At 48.0% G+C, this 18,743-nt stretch overlaps 1 protein-coding gene across 1 annotated transcript in view; it reads left to right on the forward strand.

The window, feature by feature from the left end:
- Positions 1–18,743, forward strand: part of VhaAC39-1 (V-type proton ATPase subunit VhaAC39-1) — a 56,407-nt gene that overhangs the window by 13,774 nt on the left and 23,890 nt on the right. Inside the window, exon 2 of the mRNA XM_068365003.1 lies at positions 10,556–10,681. Coding sequence (XP_068221104.1) covers positions 10,561–10,681 — 121 coding nt within the window. The 5' untranslated portion in view covers positions 10,556–10,560. The remainder of the gene's footprint in view (positions 1–10,555; positions 10,682–18,743) is intronic.

Consider the following 18,743-nt stretch of genomic DNA (forward strand, 5'->3'; position numbering starts at 1 on the left):
TCCTGTTGTATGGGTTGCAGCCCTTAATACTTCAGCTCCTGGGAGTCTTTCAGCATCCTAAGAGGATCGCTGGGCTTCGTGAGGAAGACAGACTTATAAGGCAGAGTAATCGTCTAAGTCAACTTCCTTACCAGGTACCTATATATTTTGGTTTTGTTATATTGATAACTGTCAAAAAACTCTTAGCTTATACGCTGTAAACTTAATTAACTCTGGTCTCTACCCACCGCCTTGGGTGTGAATCAGCTATTATATATTCACCGGCTAAGTTAAATATTTAAAAATGATATTTTAATTATAAAATAAATTTTTGAATATACTTACCTGGTGAATATATAATTGTTCCGTAACCGAAATACAAACCACGCTATTTACAAAGGGTTATTACTTTTAGCGTAGCTGAAATGGCGAGCCATTAGAATTTAACGAGGGTGTATTACCCCCCGCGCTAGTTAGCGGGGGGGGGGTAGGGGAGTGGTAGCTAGCTACCCCTCCTCCCCCTCACACACAGGTGAATACTCACTTTCACTTTTGGCTCGGACTGTGACAGACGTCTCTGTCTTGGTCCTCGCTTGGCAGCCATTGTCTGTTTTGTCTTTACTTAATCGCTTACTTTTCTTTTACTCAATATATATGTAAACATGTTTTCATGTTTGTATATATATTTGAGTATAGAAATAAGTAAGTTTCCTTTTCAGATGTGTGTGTGTAGTGTACGATTTCTACGTGGAGGCCTCGGCAGTTAGGCCACCACGGCCTTATTTTATGGGTTGCGATCGAGTTTGACTTCGGTCTTTCTCTCTCTCTCTCTCTTGAGGTCGTTCACCCTTTTACTATGTTTTTACTACGCCCTTGTAGCTTCCTTCCCGTGTGGGTGGGGTTGCTACGCCGTACATTTTGTCTCAATTAGTTTATGAATCTAATTGTAGTTGTTAATTTTTCAGCTTGTAGAACGATTCCTTTCGGGGTTTTCGTTTTTTTCTTTAGTGTTCATTCATTTTTAAATTACATAATTACATAGTTACATAATTATAATTGTTATAATTCTGTTTTGGTTACAGCTCTCCTTCCGCGAGTGTAAGTGGTTGTGAGGGCACGTGCCTGTTGTGTAATTCTTGTTCCTTTTCCTCGGGATTCCTCTTCGGAGCCTTCCCGGGGGAATGAATGTGTACTAATATTATTTGTTTTATTTTTTTACAGTTACCGATCTAGTTCGTTTCTGTAATATAGCAACGGTGTGAGCTGTCTGGTTGAGTCCTGGGGATTCGGCTGTTGCTGCCTCCCCCCTTGTATTGTCGTCAGGGGCGTGTCTCCTTCTACTGGTAGTACTCCCGTGTCGACGGACAGCTCTCCAGTTCATTTTAGAACAGTCAGGAGGCTTGCCTCCTTGGGCGGATAACTTTCCTTCCGAGGGAAGTTTTTTCCTGTCCAGGCTTGAGCTTTTCCTCTTTTGGGGGGTTCTTCTCTTGCCTTTTTTTCGTGCGACTATGCTCTTGGTGCTGAGCGGTCGCACCTGCAGTTTCGCTCAAGGGGCTGGGCAACTGCAGGAGCTCCTCTTCGGAGGATTGCCCCTTTTAGGTCACTGGCTGACCAGTCTCTTCCACGAAGTGTTTCTCTTTCGTTCGCGAGAGAGTACACTCATAGAGACTCCTCTTCGGAGGTTTTCTTCTGTTGCTGTTGGCCTCCCTCGCCGTAAGGCCCTCCGTCCGCCTCGTCGTAAGGGCCTCTCATCTCCCTATAAGGGTGCTTGAGGCGCCTTTTTGAATCTCCGTTTGCAGCCTACAACTTCTTTTTCTCGATCTTCCGTCTTGGTGCAGATGGACAGCAGTCTAATCCCGTCTTCCGACGGGCAACGGTCTTCCCGACGGACAACGGTCTTCCCGACGGACAGCGGTCTTCCGACGGACATCAGTCTTCCGGCGGACAACGATCCCTTCGGGGCAAAGGGTTGCCCCCACGGGGGTTCTTCCCTTGCGTGTCAGGGTTTCCCTGCGCGCCCTTCTGTTCGTCAGCGCTCTCCTGTTCGTCAGCGCTTTCAAGATGATCTTCCCTGCGGTTCCTGTTACGTGCCCTGTGCGCCCACGTTCGCCCTCGCGATCTAGAACTTCGGTTCAGGTCGGGGTCAAGGACTCTTCTTTGCGCAGGCTTCCACGCGTAGCCTTCTGCTCGGCAGCGATCATCAGCGATCATCAGCTCGTCAGCGATCATCAGCTCGCCAGCGATCGTCAGCTCGTCAGCGATCATCAGCTCGCCAGCGATCTCCGGATCGCCCACGTGTGTTACAGCTGGCACGCCAACGTTCTCCAACACTTCTGGAGGAACATGGTTCGCCAGCTACTAGCTCAACTGCAGATGCTGATCGCCATCGCGCGACCCTCAACTGCAGATGCTGATCGCCATCGCGCGACCCTCAACTGCGGATGCTGATCGCCATCGCGCGACCCTCAACTGCGGATGCTGATCGCCATCGCGCGACCCTCAACTGCAGATGCTGATCGCCATCGCGCGACCCTCAACTGCGGATGCTGATCGCCATCGCGCGACCCTCAACTGCGGATGCTGATCGCCATCGCGCGACCCTCAACTGCGGATGCTGATCGCCATCGCATGCTGCTCGCCATCGCACAACCCTGAACGATTGCCCGCTTACGCATGCTGCTCCTCATCGCACAACCCTGAACGATCGCCCTCTTGCGGATGCTGATCACCATCGCACCCTTTCACGCGATCATTCACCTGCGCATGCTGCTCGCCATCGCACAACCCTGAACGATTGCCCGCTTACGCATGCTGCTCCTCATCGCACAACCCTGAACGATCGCCCTCTTGCGGATGCTGATCACCATCGCACCCTTTCACGCGATCATTCACCTGCGCATGCTGCTCGCCATCGCACAACCCTGAACGATTGCCCGCTTACGCATGCTGCTCCTCATCGCACCACCCTGAACGATCGCCCTCCTGCAGATGCTGATCACCATCGCACCCTTTCACGCGATCATTCACCTGCGCATGCTGCTCGCCATCGCACAACCCTGCACGATTGCCCGCTTACGCATGCTGCTTCTCATCGCACAACCCTGAACGATCGCCCTCTTGCGGATGCTGATCACCATCGCACCCTATCACGCGATCATTCACCTACACATGCTGCTCGCCATCGCTTACCGCCAGCGATCTTCTTCACCTACGCGGCAGCACGATCCCTCGCCGTCACGCCCATTCGCCTGCGCGCCCGCGCGATCGCTCGCCTGCGCGCCCGCGCGATCGCTCGCCTGCGCGCCCCGCGCGATCGCTCGCCTGCGCGCCCGCGCGATCGCTCGCCTGCGCGCCCGCGCGATCGCTCGCCTGCGCGCCCGCGCGATCGCTCGCCTGCGCGCCCCGCGCGATCGCTCGCCTGCGCGCCCTCGCGACCGCTCGCCTGCGCGCCCGCGCGACCACTCGCCTGTGCGCCCCGCGCGACCATTCGCCTTTGCGCGACCGTTCGCCCTCGTGCGACCATAGTTCGCGGCGAATTCCACAGCCGGTGGTAGCAGCAGGGACGCGTGCTCCTAGGCGGCACTCGGGATCACCTCCATCCAAGCACAGGTTGGTAGTGCAGGACGAAGACAGGTCATTACAGCATTCTTCCCACCTTCTTTTCAGGCAGGAACCGTCGTGTCCTCTCCAAAGGATCGCCCGATCCCTTTCACCTTAGCGAGGATTTCGGACTCTGTGTCCTTGGAGCAGCAGACATGGTTTGATCCGCTGGCACGGGCGTTAATGAGGGTTATGAAACCAGCACTCACCGGCCAGGGTAACAAACCAGCGGCTGTCTCTCCTACGCTGAAGAGAAAGAGAGGAGTGGACTTCGTGGTGACTTCCCCCAGGGCGAAGTTGGTTCCCAAGAGGTCGGTCTCGAGGGTCCCCTCTCCTGCACGAGTACTCTCTCCTTCTCCCGCCCTGGAAGGATTTTTGGCGGGGGGGGCTTTCCGTTGAAGATTTCTCCATCGGACAAGGGGTGACTGCTTACCTCTTCCTCTGGGAGCTTACCAGGTTCTTTCCCTCCTCGGTTACGGCCCGAGGTTTGGTTCAAGGAAGCTACAGGAAGATCAAGGGTACTTTCCTCCTCTCGAGCTCAGGCACCTTGGCCTTTCGTCGTTAAGTATCTACTTGCGGACAAGCTCGATGTTGTACCATCTGGACGCACTGACTGAAGGCTTCCTTCGGGTGTCTCATCTGTGGAGGTCAACGACCTCAGACACCCTTCCATCCTTGAGAAGAGTTTTGTCTTTGCCCAAGGACAGAGACTTAAACATCTGCTGTGCGGAGTAAATCGACTTCCGGTTTCACTCCTCCAAGGCGCTTTCTTCCAGACTCTGCAGGGCTCCAGCTCCCTTTTCTTTCAACCACGTCGGCCTAAGTTATCGGCTACGACAACTGGGACAAGGTGTCCAATTGTAGTTTCCTCCTGTCAGGAACAGATGGCACGGGAGACTCCCCCGGGGGGGCATAGTCCTAAAAGGAGTTCACGAACTCTAGGATTGCAGGTTTTTTCGCTGGGAGGATGCTTAAGGTTACTCATCCGAATGACAGCTTCCCGATGCCCATTCCCGCACAATCTCTGTGAGTAGCCAAGGATATCGCGCCTGCTGTCTCTGTCAGCGAATTCAGTGTCTCTGAACCTCTATGCCATAGCATCAGCAGAGTTGCCCGGTTGGGCAGAATGATCCATACCTTAGGCGAAGGTCTTCCTTAGGATCATCGACGGCTTCACCCCCGGCCCCCTCAGTCGATCCTTTCTTGTAAGGAAGGATCTGAGAGGGGATGTCCATAGTCGACCTCTCAGCCCTGATCAAGTTTGTCGAACAAACTTCGGCCAGCGTAGACCAGCAGAATCGATCAGACTGGTAACGAGGCGACAGGACTCCTTTAACCCTGGATCGGAAGGACGGGTACTTTCAGTTTCCATTCCATCCATCTTCCAGGGTGCTCGTCGAATTCAGCCTAAACTGCAAGTATTCCTGCTTATGATGCAGTGTGGCTATCCCGCCGTGGCATAGCAGGTTTGTTTCCCCAGAGAACTCTCCCTACCTTCCTCTTGGCCGCTCAGGTGCAGACTTCCGCCTCCTCTGCTGTTTGGAGGGCTGGTCAACTCCGGTAGGCTTGGGTTTCGACCTTCTTCAGCGCCGGGAAAAGCTTCCGAATGCTGACCATGAGTGTGGGCTCATGGTATTTTGCTTGGAGCCTTCTCTTCCTCTGCCTCAACATCTGGAGTATCTGGCCATGATATTGAGTCAACCGCCTTACCACGTTGGAAACCCCGCTTCTCGTCCGTCCAGCGAGGTTAAGCAACGTCGGTACTTGGATGGGTGACCACCTGGGGACGCCAGATTCTGTTACCACATCCTCCGAGCCTTCCTTTCGGTTGACTGTGGCAAGACTGAGGAGAGTCGCAGTACCTGTTCTCAGTCAAGCAGAGTTTTCAGCCCTACCTTGGAACGTTTCCTAGTTCTTCTTTCCTCATTGACCCGTTTATAGTCCGAACGGTCGCCTCAGGATAAGTTCCATGTGGGGCGATCCAAGTTCCGGTGGCTTCAGGCAATGGGACCAGCGGAACTATTAAACCTGCAATGGGTGTTGACCTATGGAGCCTCTTGATGGTAGTGGATATTCTCGTCCTTTCCCCACATTCTTGATGCGGTTCTCGGACTCGTCAAAGGAAAGGGGGGGGGGGGGGCATGTTCCGGTCCAGGCCTATGGTCAAGACCTGAAGGATACCTCTCCATCATTCAGGCAGGCTTAAGGGCCTTAGTCTGGCCCCTCTTCAGATCCTACCGCTCCTGCCAAGTCGCCCCGTTGCGTGTCGACTTCATGCTAACCAGCAGGGGACGCATTTTCACACCTTCACATCTTGCAGTAGAGATACCGGGATGATTGAGATTCTCTCAATTCCACCATCGGCTCTCTCATTCCAGGCAGGGGAATGTTTCTCTCAGACTATCCGAGCAGAGCCTCATAGAGAGAGTGTACCTAAGGGTCTTTGACCTTGGGTAACCAGCAAGTGCTGGTCTGGGGGACCTGATCGCGACAGCTTGGAACCTCAAGCTTCCGCTAGTTTTCCCCCCAATCTCAGACCCCGAGACTCTGGCAAGATGCATTCCGGTGATGGTGGGACAACTTCGACGCCTGCGTCTTCCCTCCTTTTTGTCTGCGGACAATGGGTCTCAACAAAACCAGGTTGTCTGTCAACCTTTCAATGGGAGAGCTCCACTGGGACTATGCGCAGAACGGTTTCTGGACCCTCTGCTTCCCGACGGAACTCCCGGGAGAGCTTCTCCCACGGCGCAGACTACTCAAGCAACCACACTGCGACATCTCTCCCGAACCGGGGCGTCGCTTCGGCTTCATGCCTGGAGACACTACGCTTCCTCCTCTAGAAGAGACAACCCGCTACAGTCGCGGTACGGAGGTCGCGTCATCTGCGATAGTCATCCACAGGGGTCTCCCAGGCAAAGTGAAGAGTCTAAGGTGGTTGGTGCCGTGGGAGATATACCTCTTCCCGTGAGGCCTCTTCTCCAGCAATAACGGTCTTATTGCCTTTCGGCGGGAGGAAACTCCTTTCCGCTCTTGGCAATGAAGCCTGTCGCTCAGCCTTTCCCTGACCTTCAGGCTTAAAGGAATAACTTTTTCCTGCCCGCTGGATCTATCCTCGCTCATGCGAAGCTACGATCGTCCCTGCCCTAGTCGGAGGAAGACCTCCAACTTGGAGCATGGCTCGGACTTTTAGTCCTTTAAGAGATCTTCTCAAGACCCTTTTACGACAGGCCTCGGATTGTATTCCGCCTTGGGTCTTCTGCTCACTCTGGCCACGGCCAGTGTGTAAGCAATCTTCTTGGTCTCTTACTACTCCCCCCCTTTCTAAGGAAGAGGGGAAGGCAACATTCAGGCTCGCTCCTGAGTTGTTGGCTAGACTCAGAATCTGAGGGTCCCGACCCTTCGGTCCGATTCATTCAAGATTTTGAGTCTCCATTCTGTGTCTGATGTCCCAAGACCTTCTCTTTCTTGCCAGTACAGGAATCGAGAGGTTAGCGCTGGGAACAGCTGCAGTTTGGCCTCAGTTGCAGCCGATTTGGGAACACAAGGAGGACATGGGGGGAGAGTCACCAGTATACCTCTTCAGCCCGGACTCAAGGACATTCATCTCGACCTGTCTTCAGACCCTCCCCCGTCACGTCGCCCTACAGCACGATGTTGGATACATCGCAACGTCCCTCGCCTTCGAGTAATACTACTCTGTGACGCAGGTGCTACAAGCTGGAGTCTGGAAGCGTCTGATGACCTTCGCAGCCCGCTTCCTGCAGGGCGTGACCCACAGGAGTCTCGATACGTTTTCTATCGCTCTGTGGTGGCTACACAACAGCTGGTCTAACCTCAGGCTCCTTTTTGGACAGGTAGCAGAAGGTTGAGGGCATTGTTATCAGGTTTTAGTCTGCATGAACGAAAGAAGTATGTCTGGCCCTTACTTCTTTCTTCATCATCCCCTCTACGGGGAAGCAGCATCCTGGTCTCTGCATAGCTGACCTCGAACCTCTGCAGGTAAACCATGCTTCCTTGTGTTCCGAGTATTGAGTCAATACTGTCGCGTCCCCCATACCCTGACGAGGTGGTATTGGGAACGTCCTAACCCAGAGTTCCTTCTGGAACTCCAGGTCAACTGCCTAGGACGGGTCACACTTCTTCCTTCACACACAAGCTTACGTAGGCCACATGGTTCCTTGCGGTGCAAGGAACTTGTGAGGTGCAGGGACTCCTTTTCTCGAGTGCGACTCACTCGGATTCTGAGTCCCCGGGTAAAGCCAAAGCCAGTATGGCTGGGGACTTTCCACCCTTCCTAAGGGATAAGTCACCCTTTGTAAATAGCGTGGTTTGTATTTCGGTTACGGAACAAATGACAAATTCGAAGATAATTTGTATTTTTCCTAACCATACAAACCTTAGCTATTTACACATATTTGCCCGCCAGCCCTGTCCCCCAAGACAAGTCCTACCTCTAAGTGAAAGTGAGTATTCACCTGTGTGTGAGGGGGAGGAGGGGTAGCTAGCTACCACTCCCCTACCCCCCCCGCTAACTAGCGCGGGGGTAATACACCCTCGTTAAATTCTAATGGCTCGCCATTTCAGCTACGCTAAAAGTAATAACCCTTTGTAAATAGCTAAGGTTTGTATGGTTAGGAAAAATACAAATTATCTTCGAATTTGTCATATTAAAGGCCCTCCCTTCCTCCCCAATAGAGACGCAGCGGGACGAGAAGAATTGAAGGGTTTGTTTACATGCAAGAGTGGTATCTGGCCGATAGTAGCGCTGGTGGGCACACCCGCAACCTTCATAGCGATCGCTCGCGAGTTTTTGAGTGTGTTTTCTGTCGAGCCGCAGAGTTGCAGCTATTATATATTCACCGGGTAAGTATATTCAAAAATTTATTTTATAATTAAAATATCATATTTACATTGGGTTTACCTTTTAGCGCAGCTGAAATGGCGAGCCATTAGAATTTAACGAGGGTGTATTACCCCCGCGCTAGTTGGCGGGGGGGTAGGGGAGTGGTAGCTAGCTACCCCTCCCCCCCCTCACACACAGGTTAATGCTCACTTTCACTTAGAGGTAGGACTTGTCTTGGGGGACAGGGCTGGCGGGTAAATGTGTGTAAATAGCTAAGGTTTGTATGGTTAGGAAAAATACAAATTATCTTCGAATTAGTCATTTATTCCGTAACCGAAATACAAACCACGCTATTTACATTGGATGACTTACCCCTTAGGTAGGGTGGAAAGTCCCCAGCCACACTGGCTTTGGCTTTACCCGGGAACTCAGAATCCGAGTGAGTCGCACTCGAGAAAAGGAGTCCCTGCACCTCACAAGTTCCTTGCTCCGCAAGGAACCGTGTGGCCTACATAAGCTTGTGTGTGAAGGAAGAAGTGTGACCCGTCCTAGGTAAACCCAATGTAAATAGCTAAGGTTTGTATGGTTAGGAAAAATACAAATTATCTTCGAATTTGTCATTTTTGTATATTTCCTTATTTCCTTTCCTCACTGATCTATTTTCCCTGTTGGAGCTCTAGGGCTAATAGCATCCTGCTTTTCCAATTACTGTAGGGTTCTAGCTTAGCAAGTAATAATGATGATATTCCCACACTGTTGAAGCTTTGTATAATAAAAGAATGATAGAACGACATTACCATATTATTGTTATTACAAGCTAAGCTAAGATAGTGGAAAGCCATGGTCCAAAGGATATTGCACTGCCCAAGACTAGAGATCAATGGTTTGATTTTGGAGTGTCCTAAAAGAACTGCTTACCATAATTGTAGTCTCTTCTACCCATACTCTGGGAAGTACCCACCGAACAATTTAGTGCCGTAGCTAACCCCTTGCGTGAAGAAGAATTTTTCCGTTATCTTAAGTGTTTTCAGGTGTATGAGGAAAGAGGAGAATGTGTAATGATTAAGCCAGACTCTTCTGTGTATATGTAGGCAAAGGAAAAATTAGCCGTAACTAGAGAAGAATTCAATGCACAATAGTACTACAGTATCTGGTGAGTCAAAGGACCTGATAACTAGCAGTAGTATCTCAATGGGGGGCTGGTGTCTTGGCCAACCTACTACAGTACCTACAATTTTTAATATTTAGTTGATTAAAGATACCCTAGATACTTAGGTAATTAATTTTATTCTCTCAAAAATTGAAACCTTACTTTCAGAGTAAAAGATGGACAGATGACTGAATACAGTAATATATAAGAATTATGGAAACCAATTCAATCACTTATAGAATCCGTCCCGTGCTTTTGCTTATATAATTGACAGATGTTCCTCCCTTCCTCCACATCACACGTGCTAAAGTAATCTAACCTACAGTAGTAGAACCAAAATATGATTTACTCAAATACCTAATTAGCAATTTGGGTAGTTTGTAGCGCTACGGCCAAGCGTCCTAATTTGCTTATTATCGCTCCGACTGTTATCTTGTATAGAATAAAAACGTTTGGAAATGGTCTACGGATCTTAAATATGTGCTTAAACGCACACTTTTATGTTTTTTGCCGAAAACCCTAGATTACCTGAAAATTTGTGGCTCAAGTTCTTACTCCGGCCGTGAATCTTCTCGCTCCCGTAGTAGGTAGGGGGGGGGGGCAAGGATACAGCTTTTAGCATAGGTTAGGTGGGTTTTTTTAAGTTAGCTTCTCCCGCCAAAATCTTTTTTAGAATGACGGCCACAGTTCAGAATATTCCAGTTTTTTACGAACTCGATTTTAGAATGACGGCCACAGTCCACCCCACTTTATGATATTCCCATTTTCTATGAATGAAAACGGATCTGGCCGTCACCCTACAAAGGGTCCAGCAATTTTTTTTTTTTTACATTGATATTGTTATTAAAGTATTATGATTAGTATTGATGTACAGTAGTATAAGTACTGAAGATAATTTCTTCTCTTAAGAACAGTACATTACTGTATTGAGGGTTTTAAGTTAGTTGTACAACTGATTTTAATTTTTGATATTGACATTTCAGGCAACATGTTAGACAGTCTCTTCAACATTGATTGTGGGTACCTGGAAGGTCTCGTTAGAGGCTTCAAGAATGGTATCCTCAAGCAGACCGACTACTTGAATCTTGTCCAGTGTGAAACTCTGGATGGTAAGCTTTAGTTGACGTGGAATTTCATTGTGTTCATTATATTTCATTAATCCTACATAATTAACCCTTTTACCACCAGGGTATTTGGAAATTTCCAACCCTTAACCCCCAAGGGTTATTTTTTTTTCAAGCATATTTTGCAGTATATTTTTTTAAAATTGCTGTAACAGCCTTAATTTTTGTCATAGAGAGGTCAGGTTGGTCTCATTCTCTTGAAAAATACCTGAATTTTTTCAAAAAATTATCAAAAATATGCAAAAAAAAATTTAAATAGCATTTTTTTGCAAGGACGTACCGGTACGTCCATGGGGGTAAAGGGATGAGTTTTGTGAAACGTACCAGTACGTCCTTTGGGGGTAAAAGGGTTAATATCACAATGTATTTGATTTTGGTTATTACAATGTGTTCTCTGTAGATTAGTAAACCAGGATTTCTTGTTGTAGTAGATTTGTTTTATGGATACTGATGAAAAGTGTGTTCTTTAATCTAAAAGTAGAAGTTTTATTAGAGGTAATTGATGCTGCTACATGAATTTTTGTGATATGTAAACTCTTTCTTAGTGTCAGTAAAATGACAGATTCACAGAAAGTGACCATGCTGTCAATGTAAAGGACCCTTCAAATCTCTCTGATAATTCTGGCTACTGTGTTAGGTATTTTCATAGGATAAGTATAATTTATGGTGAAAAAAATTATTTGCAGTAGAAAACTATTTCACCTTTCCTGTATTTATCTTCTAAGCTTAGCCTGTACTATCAATTAACCCTTTTACCCCCAGTCTATTTGGAAATTTCCAACCCTTAACCCTCAGGGGGTTATTTTTTTCCCAGCACATTTTGCAGTATATTTTTTTTAAATTGCTCTAAAAGCCTTAGTTTTTGTCATAGAGAGGTCAGGTTGGTCTCATTCTCTTGGAAAATGCCAGAAATTTTTCAAAAAATTATAAAAAATATGAAAAAAAAAATTTTTATAGCATTTTTTTTTGCAAGGACGTACCGGTACGTCCATGGGGGGTAAAGGGATGGGTTTGTGAAACGTACCAGTACGTCCTTTGGGGGTAAAAGGGTTAAGAGCTTATGGTTTATTTGGATACTTCATGTTTGTTCTGAACCTTTGTTCTTGATTAGAGAATACACTTTCGGCGAATCTGAAACACTAGCCATGACTTTTAGCGAGGTATAACTACCCCACCGCTAGTTAGTGGGGTGCTAGGGGGTAGTAACGGCTATCACGCTCACACGTACACACACCTGTGTTCTGTCGTCACTTTTGCTTTTGACTCAATAGAGAGTGAGCGTTGTCTCTCTCCACTGCTTAACCTTTTTTGACTGGCCTTTGACTAATTTGTTCTTTTAGTTTTTGTTTTCATTTTTAAAGGTGTGAGTGTTGCTGTTTAGGAGTTGGTGTAGAGCAGGTCCAAGAGGGATTTGTCTCTTTCGGGGTTTTCCTCGAGAGCGAAGAACCTCCTCTTCCTTCTCCACGCCGGGCAACTCTTAGGACAGTGGACTCCGCCGCTTCCCCTAGCGAAGCGGCTCTACCCTCCTCTGGGGAGTCGCTTTCCGTTGATACACCTTCACTGTATTCTTTGAGTATGTCACTTGCAGCCAAGCCAGAGCTCAACCTTGGTCTTGGTCCTCAGCGCTTACGCCGCCACAATCTATTGTTCTGAGAAGGCTTAGCCGCTGAAGGGAATGCAAAGTCTGAAGCATGTTCCTGCTCTTCTGAGGGGACGCCTTTCCCTTTCGCAAGTTGGGTCTTCTCCTGAGTGGTCTATTCAGCACTGGCAACGATGCACTCCCTCGTTCTGAAAAGACCCAGCTGGCAGAAGGAGTGCCAAGTCTGAAGCATGGTCCTGCTTCTTATAGGGGATTCCTTTCCCGTTTGCGGGTTAGGTCTTCCCTTGAGTGGTTTTCGTTGTGACCGACATTGAGCTTGACCTTGGTCTTGCTTCTCAGCGAGCTGATGATGGCGCACTCCCTCGTTCTGAGATGCCTCGGCCGGCGGAGAGGATGCAAAGTCCGATGCATATTGCTGCTTCCTTCAGGGGTCAGGGGACATCTTTCCCTTTCGCGGTTTAGTTTTCAACTGTGTGGTCTCCTCCGTGCTGGGTGACAAGTTGGGTTTTGTATTCGTCTATGCCCTTCTCTTGCCCCCCGAGCATTGATCAAACTTCACTCATCCGACTAGCATGCATGTCTAATTCCTGGGGCGTAATCACACAAGAGCTCTTGCCAAACTCCTGTGGGAGTTTTGATGAGTCCAGCAACTTTAACAATGTGTGAGCAGATGATGCGTGATGAGAGAATTCCAGGAGGACAACGACCAGCTCGAGTCCATCGTTGTGGTCTGGAGTAGGAGGGGGACCCAGTAACTTCGGAAGCAGTAACATCATCGTAGGCAGGTCTCGATGCCTACCTTGAACTTGATCTCAGCACGTGGATACAGAGAGTGCTGCCGTGAGGTTTGCCTCCAGGCATTGGACAAATTCTCTTCCGAGGGAAAGTCAATCTCTAGCAAGTGTTAGGCAACTTTTCTTTTCAAGGGAGAGTTTCTCTCCGCCTTCGATGGACAGCAATATTCCCGCTTGCATCAAGCCTCTGGACAAGGACATTGTGTACAACGGAGAACTTCTCTTCTTTGGTAAGGAGCGCAGAACAGTACCATCTACGATCTTCACTGCGAGCAATAAACGCGCACGCTATTGCTACAGGTGGATTGCTCTTTCCAGCGAGATTCTTCATGTTTACTCGTCATATACAATAGCGCACACACGCTATTGCCACAGCGAAATCGTCATCAAGTCTTCTAGCGAGTCTCCCCCCGTCTAGACGACATTCGCTTGACTCCTTGTGCAGAGCATTACTGCATCAATGCTAGTGCGCACTTCCTTGGTAGCGCTCTCAAGACGACACACATGCTAGACTTTGTCCAGAGTAGGAGCGAGGGCTACTTCATCAACGCTAGTGCGCGAGACCTTGGTTGCGCACAGGCTACTTTGGCAACGAACAGAACTTCAATCTACAGTTACTACAAGTCGCACTACTCCGGTAGTACTCACAATTTCACCACTACTGCTACTACTACTACTACTACGTCTACTACATGTGGACTGAATTGCCTTAGACGTTGGCGATCAGTCGCCTCCTATTCTCCCTGTCTCTAACCATTAAGGTTACTTATTTTGGTATAAAGTTACCTTACAAGTGGTCATTTTTATATAAATGGTAAATGAAGGACGGGAACTACGTTCGTTGCGCATGCACTCTCACCCATACGCAGCCGAACCTCACCAGAAAGGTAAAGACATAGTCCTACCTAGGGATTGCCATAGATTAGAAGGCTGTCCGACCACTTGCATCTGGCTCTTCCCTCTGTGGTTTGGAATGAACTCTGGAAGCATAAGCCTTCAGGGTTATTATCTTGAACTTCTCTCTACAATTTAGGGAGCTCATCAGATTGCTCACATGGTTTTGGTCTCCTATTCCTTGTCATCTCCTCCTCACTCTGTCATGCGGTCCTGAAACAAAAGTCTCGTAAGACATAAACCTTCGAGATTATTCATTTATTCCCCTGTTTACTAGGGGATAGAATCAGCTCATATTTATGTTTACGAACGATAGCTAACATTGATTCGAGAGATCTCTTCACTTTGTTATCTATTTGCTCATGAAACTTTTAATGTTCCCAATGCTATAGCTACTCGTGGGGAGTTGATCCAGTTAGGGGTACAGAGAAAGAGCACTAGCTTCCTCAGAAGTTGACCTTGGTCTTTCTTCTGGAGAGACTAAAGGTAATGGGCACCGACAGTCTCTCTAGTGTCTCTACCTAGTTCTGCCTCCTAGTACACCTTGTCTCACTATCTCTACCTAGTTCTGCCTCCTAGTACACCTTGTCTCGCTATCTCTGCTTGCTCAGGCTCCTTAGGGACTTATGCAAGAGCAATTTAGATCCAGAACTCCTCGGAGTACTCTGTCAGGAAGGCGAAACATGGCTAACCCAGAGCTGGACCTTGGTCTTGCTTGTCAGCGTGCTGACGACGGTGTTCTCACTCAATCTTGGTTAACTCGGCTGGAGGTGGGAGAACGAAGTCTGAAACATCGTCCAGCTTTTCTAAAGGGGGAACACCTTTCTCACCTGCGAGTTGAGTTTTTCTTTGAGGGATCTCCTCTGCGCGGGACATCGAGAAGGGTTTGGTATCATCCATGCCTTTTTCTAGCTCTTCGGAGCGCAGTTCGTCAGAATGGGACAACTAGGTAGTGCATAGACTTTGGGAAGCTACTATATCTCTCCTGTGAGTTTGTAGGACTCATCTCTTCTTCAACCATGACTTGTGCAACCATCATGACTCATCCAACTAGCGGGAGTACTGATGAATGATGCTCACATGGCTCTGGCTCATGAACAAGTAATCTAATTTGACAAAGAGCGCTCTCAACAAAAGTTGTTCACGAACCCCACCGTGGGACTGAGTTGACTCCAGGGGTAGAATAGTCCTCAAGTTCTGAGAGGAAGGCATACAAATTATCACACACCCTTCCACCTGTTGAGGTGCAAGGGAGAGTTTCTTGACAATCTACGCGAACCTGAGCGTTTCCACAGACAACCGAACATAGAATTGTCATCAATGCATGAGTACATTATTACATCACAAGGCCATAGGAGAAGGAATGCCACCTTGCATTTTCCTGTTCCCCAAGATAAAACACGTTCTGTCAGTTGGGTCTCCAGGCTTCTACAGTCGACTTTTTCTTGTAGTATGGAGAGGGTAGATACAGTCATACAAGCACAGACTCCAGGACTTCATGACAACTCTGGTATTGAGATGCTTTCTGCCAGACTCCAGGTCCTCTGTCTTCAAGGAATTATTTAAGAATCATCCTCTGCAATTGGCAATACCAGTTTAAAGTGGTGTATTTTGACCTGGTTGCACTTCCTCCAATGTTTACTGGCAGTTTCTCCCTAGTGTCACTCAGGACTCACAGGAACGGCATTCACCTGTTAAGACACTTTCTGACAATTAGCTAATTCTGGCAGACTCGTGGACATCCCTTCTCCAACACCAAGTTAGGCTTCTTGAGTTTTGCATCTATCTGAAGGTTGTGGTAAAATCTTGAGAAGTCATCCCTGTGGCCAACACAAAACTGGTATACCTAGGAATGTTCCTAGACATCAGACTAGGAAGTGTCTTTCCTTCCGAGAGCAGATTAGAGAGATTGAAAGAGCAGGTAAGCACCTTCTTACTACTAGACTCGCTACCAGCACATCAGTTACTCCGTCTGATAAGGCCACCTGTCCTCCTTGGAGTGCTGGTGACCAACGGGTGAGCATCAGATTCTAACCTCCTCAGGGGGGTTTGATCTTCTTCCTCACCCCCCAGATTCAATGCTTTTCACAGTCACATCAAAAGAAGGGATGGGGGTAGTCCACATATGGCAGCACACGGCCTCCGGACTCTGGTCCGGATCCTAACAACATTGCCACATGAACCTGGAATGAAGGTAGTTTTCTGGCCCTCCAGCAGTTCCAACTGCTCTTTTCAGGACACTCTGTGGTGTTGATAAACAATGACACCATGGTAGTGGCTTATATTCAAACAATCAAGGAGGTACCCCTTCACAGCAGTCGAAGATAACTCGGCACCTTATCAGTCCGGCACATCCCGGTTAAGGGAGATGTTCTTGCGGATAATCAGAGTAAAGGGACTCAGATAGTTGAATGTGAGTGGTCTTTGTATTATCAAGTACCCAACAGAGTCCTGCCTATATGTTTTTCACCGACAGTAGATCTGTCCGCCACGTCTCTGACAAGTTTTTGACGTATGGCTTGTCAGTATCTTTATCCCAAGCCCTTGGCAAGGGGCTTACTATGGGTACAGCATAGATGTCGACACGTTCTTCTGCTTCGCCTCTGGTTGGCCTAGTAAGAAGATTACTCAACAAGGTAGGGCATCCAAGACTATCAAGGACCCCCTTACCTCCAAGGTGACGCCAGACAGAATGGTTTCCGAACCCTCTGCATCTTTTCTCATAGGTGCCGAGGGACCTCCCTCCATGTCACTATTATTATTATTATTATTATTATTATTATTATTAGCTAAGCTATAACCCTACTCTGAAAAGCAGGATGCTATAAGCCCAAGGGCTCTAACAGAGAAAAATAGTCCAGTGAGGAAAGGAAACTAGGAAATGAAAACTACAAGAAAAGTGATATTCAAAATAAAATATACTAAGAACAGTGTGAAGCTTCATCTGTGGTGGAAATGTGGGAGGTTGGGCTGTGGCACCCTAGCAGTACCAGCTGAACTCGGCTGAGTCCTTGGTTAGGCTGGAGGAACGTAGAGAGTAGAGGTCCCCTTTTTTGTTTTGTTTTTTGTTGATGTCGGCTACCCTCCAAAATTGGGGGAAGTGCCTTTGGTATATGGATGGACTAAGAACAGTAATAACTTGAAATTAGATCTTTCATACGTAAACTATAAAAACCTCGAAGAAATAAGAGGGAGAGAAATAAGATAGAACAGTGGCCCGAGTGTACCCTCAAGCAAGAGAACTCTGATCCAAGACAGTGGAAGGCCATGGTACAGAGGCTTTAGCACTACCCAAGACTAGAGAACAATGGTTTGATTTTGGAGTGTCCTTCTCCTAGAAGAGCTGCTTACCATAGCTAAAGAGTCTCTTCAACCCTTACCAAGAGGAAAGTACCCACTGAACAATTACATTGCAGTAGGTAACTCCTTGAGTGAAGAATTGCTTGGTAATCTTTGCAGACAACCATGGGGAGGTTTCCTTAGCTGTAGAATTCAATACGACTTCATAGCGGGAGGATATCCAGCATCTCCTCTCGAGGAGAGGCTTGGCACAACCCGTTGTGAAAAAGATGTCCGATTACCCTTACTCCCAGGAATCATCAACCAACTTCTACCAGGCAAACTGAGAAGTCTTCTATTGTAGAGGTAGTGGAAGGGTATTGCCCTTCTCGACACCACTACTCCAGTGATAACGGGGTTCCTTTGACACCTCAGGGAGGAGACACCTTTGGTTTTGACAGTCCAAGGGCACCACTCAGCCTTGAGCCTCGCCTTTTGAAGGAAAAAGGTTTTTCCTCTGCGTTGGAATTGTCTATCCTCATATGGAGTCTCAAACGTACCTGTCCACAGCCGGAAGTTTGACTGCCTCCTTGGATCATAGTTAGGGTTCTGCAATCCTAGGACGGAGCACCCTAAACATCAGATCTTCACCTGACACTTAAGACGACCATCCTACTCGCCCTGGCCTCAGCCAAGAGAATTAATAAACGGAACTCCCTTTCTTACGACGTTGACGTCTCCCATTTTAAGGGTTAGGGACAGATAATATTCGACTTCGTCCCTGAGAGTGTTGCAAGACTCAAAATCTGACGGCAATGTATACCAGATTAGAGCCCTTCTGGATTGATAGTCTTCGGGATATAACCGATGATCCAGATCAACTGCTTCTATGCACTGTATGCGTGGTGAGGTGTTACCTCTAACGAACTTCAGGAACTCACCCCTGAGTCCTGAGTGGAAACGAGTTTTGTGAGCACAGGGGAGGTTAAGAGGGGAGTTACAAAGAATATGATCTCGGCGTGAATTCGCTAGGTCACAGAGCACCTCTCGAATCCTGACTCTCCTTTGCAACTATGGAAACCAAGAGTTCTTGATGTTAGGAGTGTAAACACGTCCCTTGTGTTCAAGAAAAGTACTGTGTGGCGCAGGTTCTTCAGTGAGCGTGAGAAGCTTCAGACGACCTTCACCCATTTCCTGCAAGACATAACCCACAGGAACATGGAGATGTTCTCCATTGTACCTATGGTGGCTGCACAATGTGATGTAAACACCTCAAGCTCCTTGATGGACTAGTAGCAGATGGTGGAGGGTGGTGTTACCCACGATTAAGTCTGGGATAATTGATAAGAGTGACTGGCATCTTTTCCTTCATCTTCCCCCCCTCTTGGGGAGCAGCACCTATGGTACGCTGCAAGCTGGCCTCCGCTGTCTGTAAATATAACCAGTTCCCTTGTGTAACTTGATACTAGCACATATATCT

Source organism: Palaemon carinicauda, chromosome 42 (genome assembly GCF_036898095.1).
Source record: "Palaemon carinicauda isolate YSFRI2023 chromosome 42, ASM3689809v2, whole genome shotgun sequence".
NCBI classification, from domain to species: domain Eukaryota; kingdom Metazoa; phylum Arthropoda; class Malacostraca; order Decapoda; family Palaemonidae; genus Palaemon; species Palaemon carinicauda.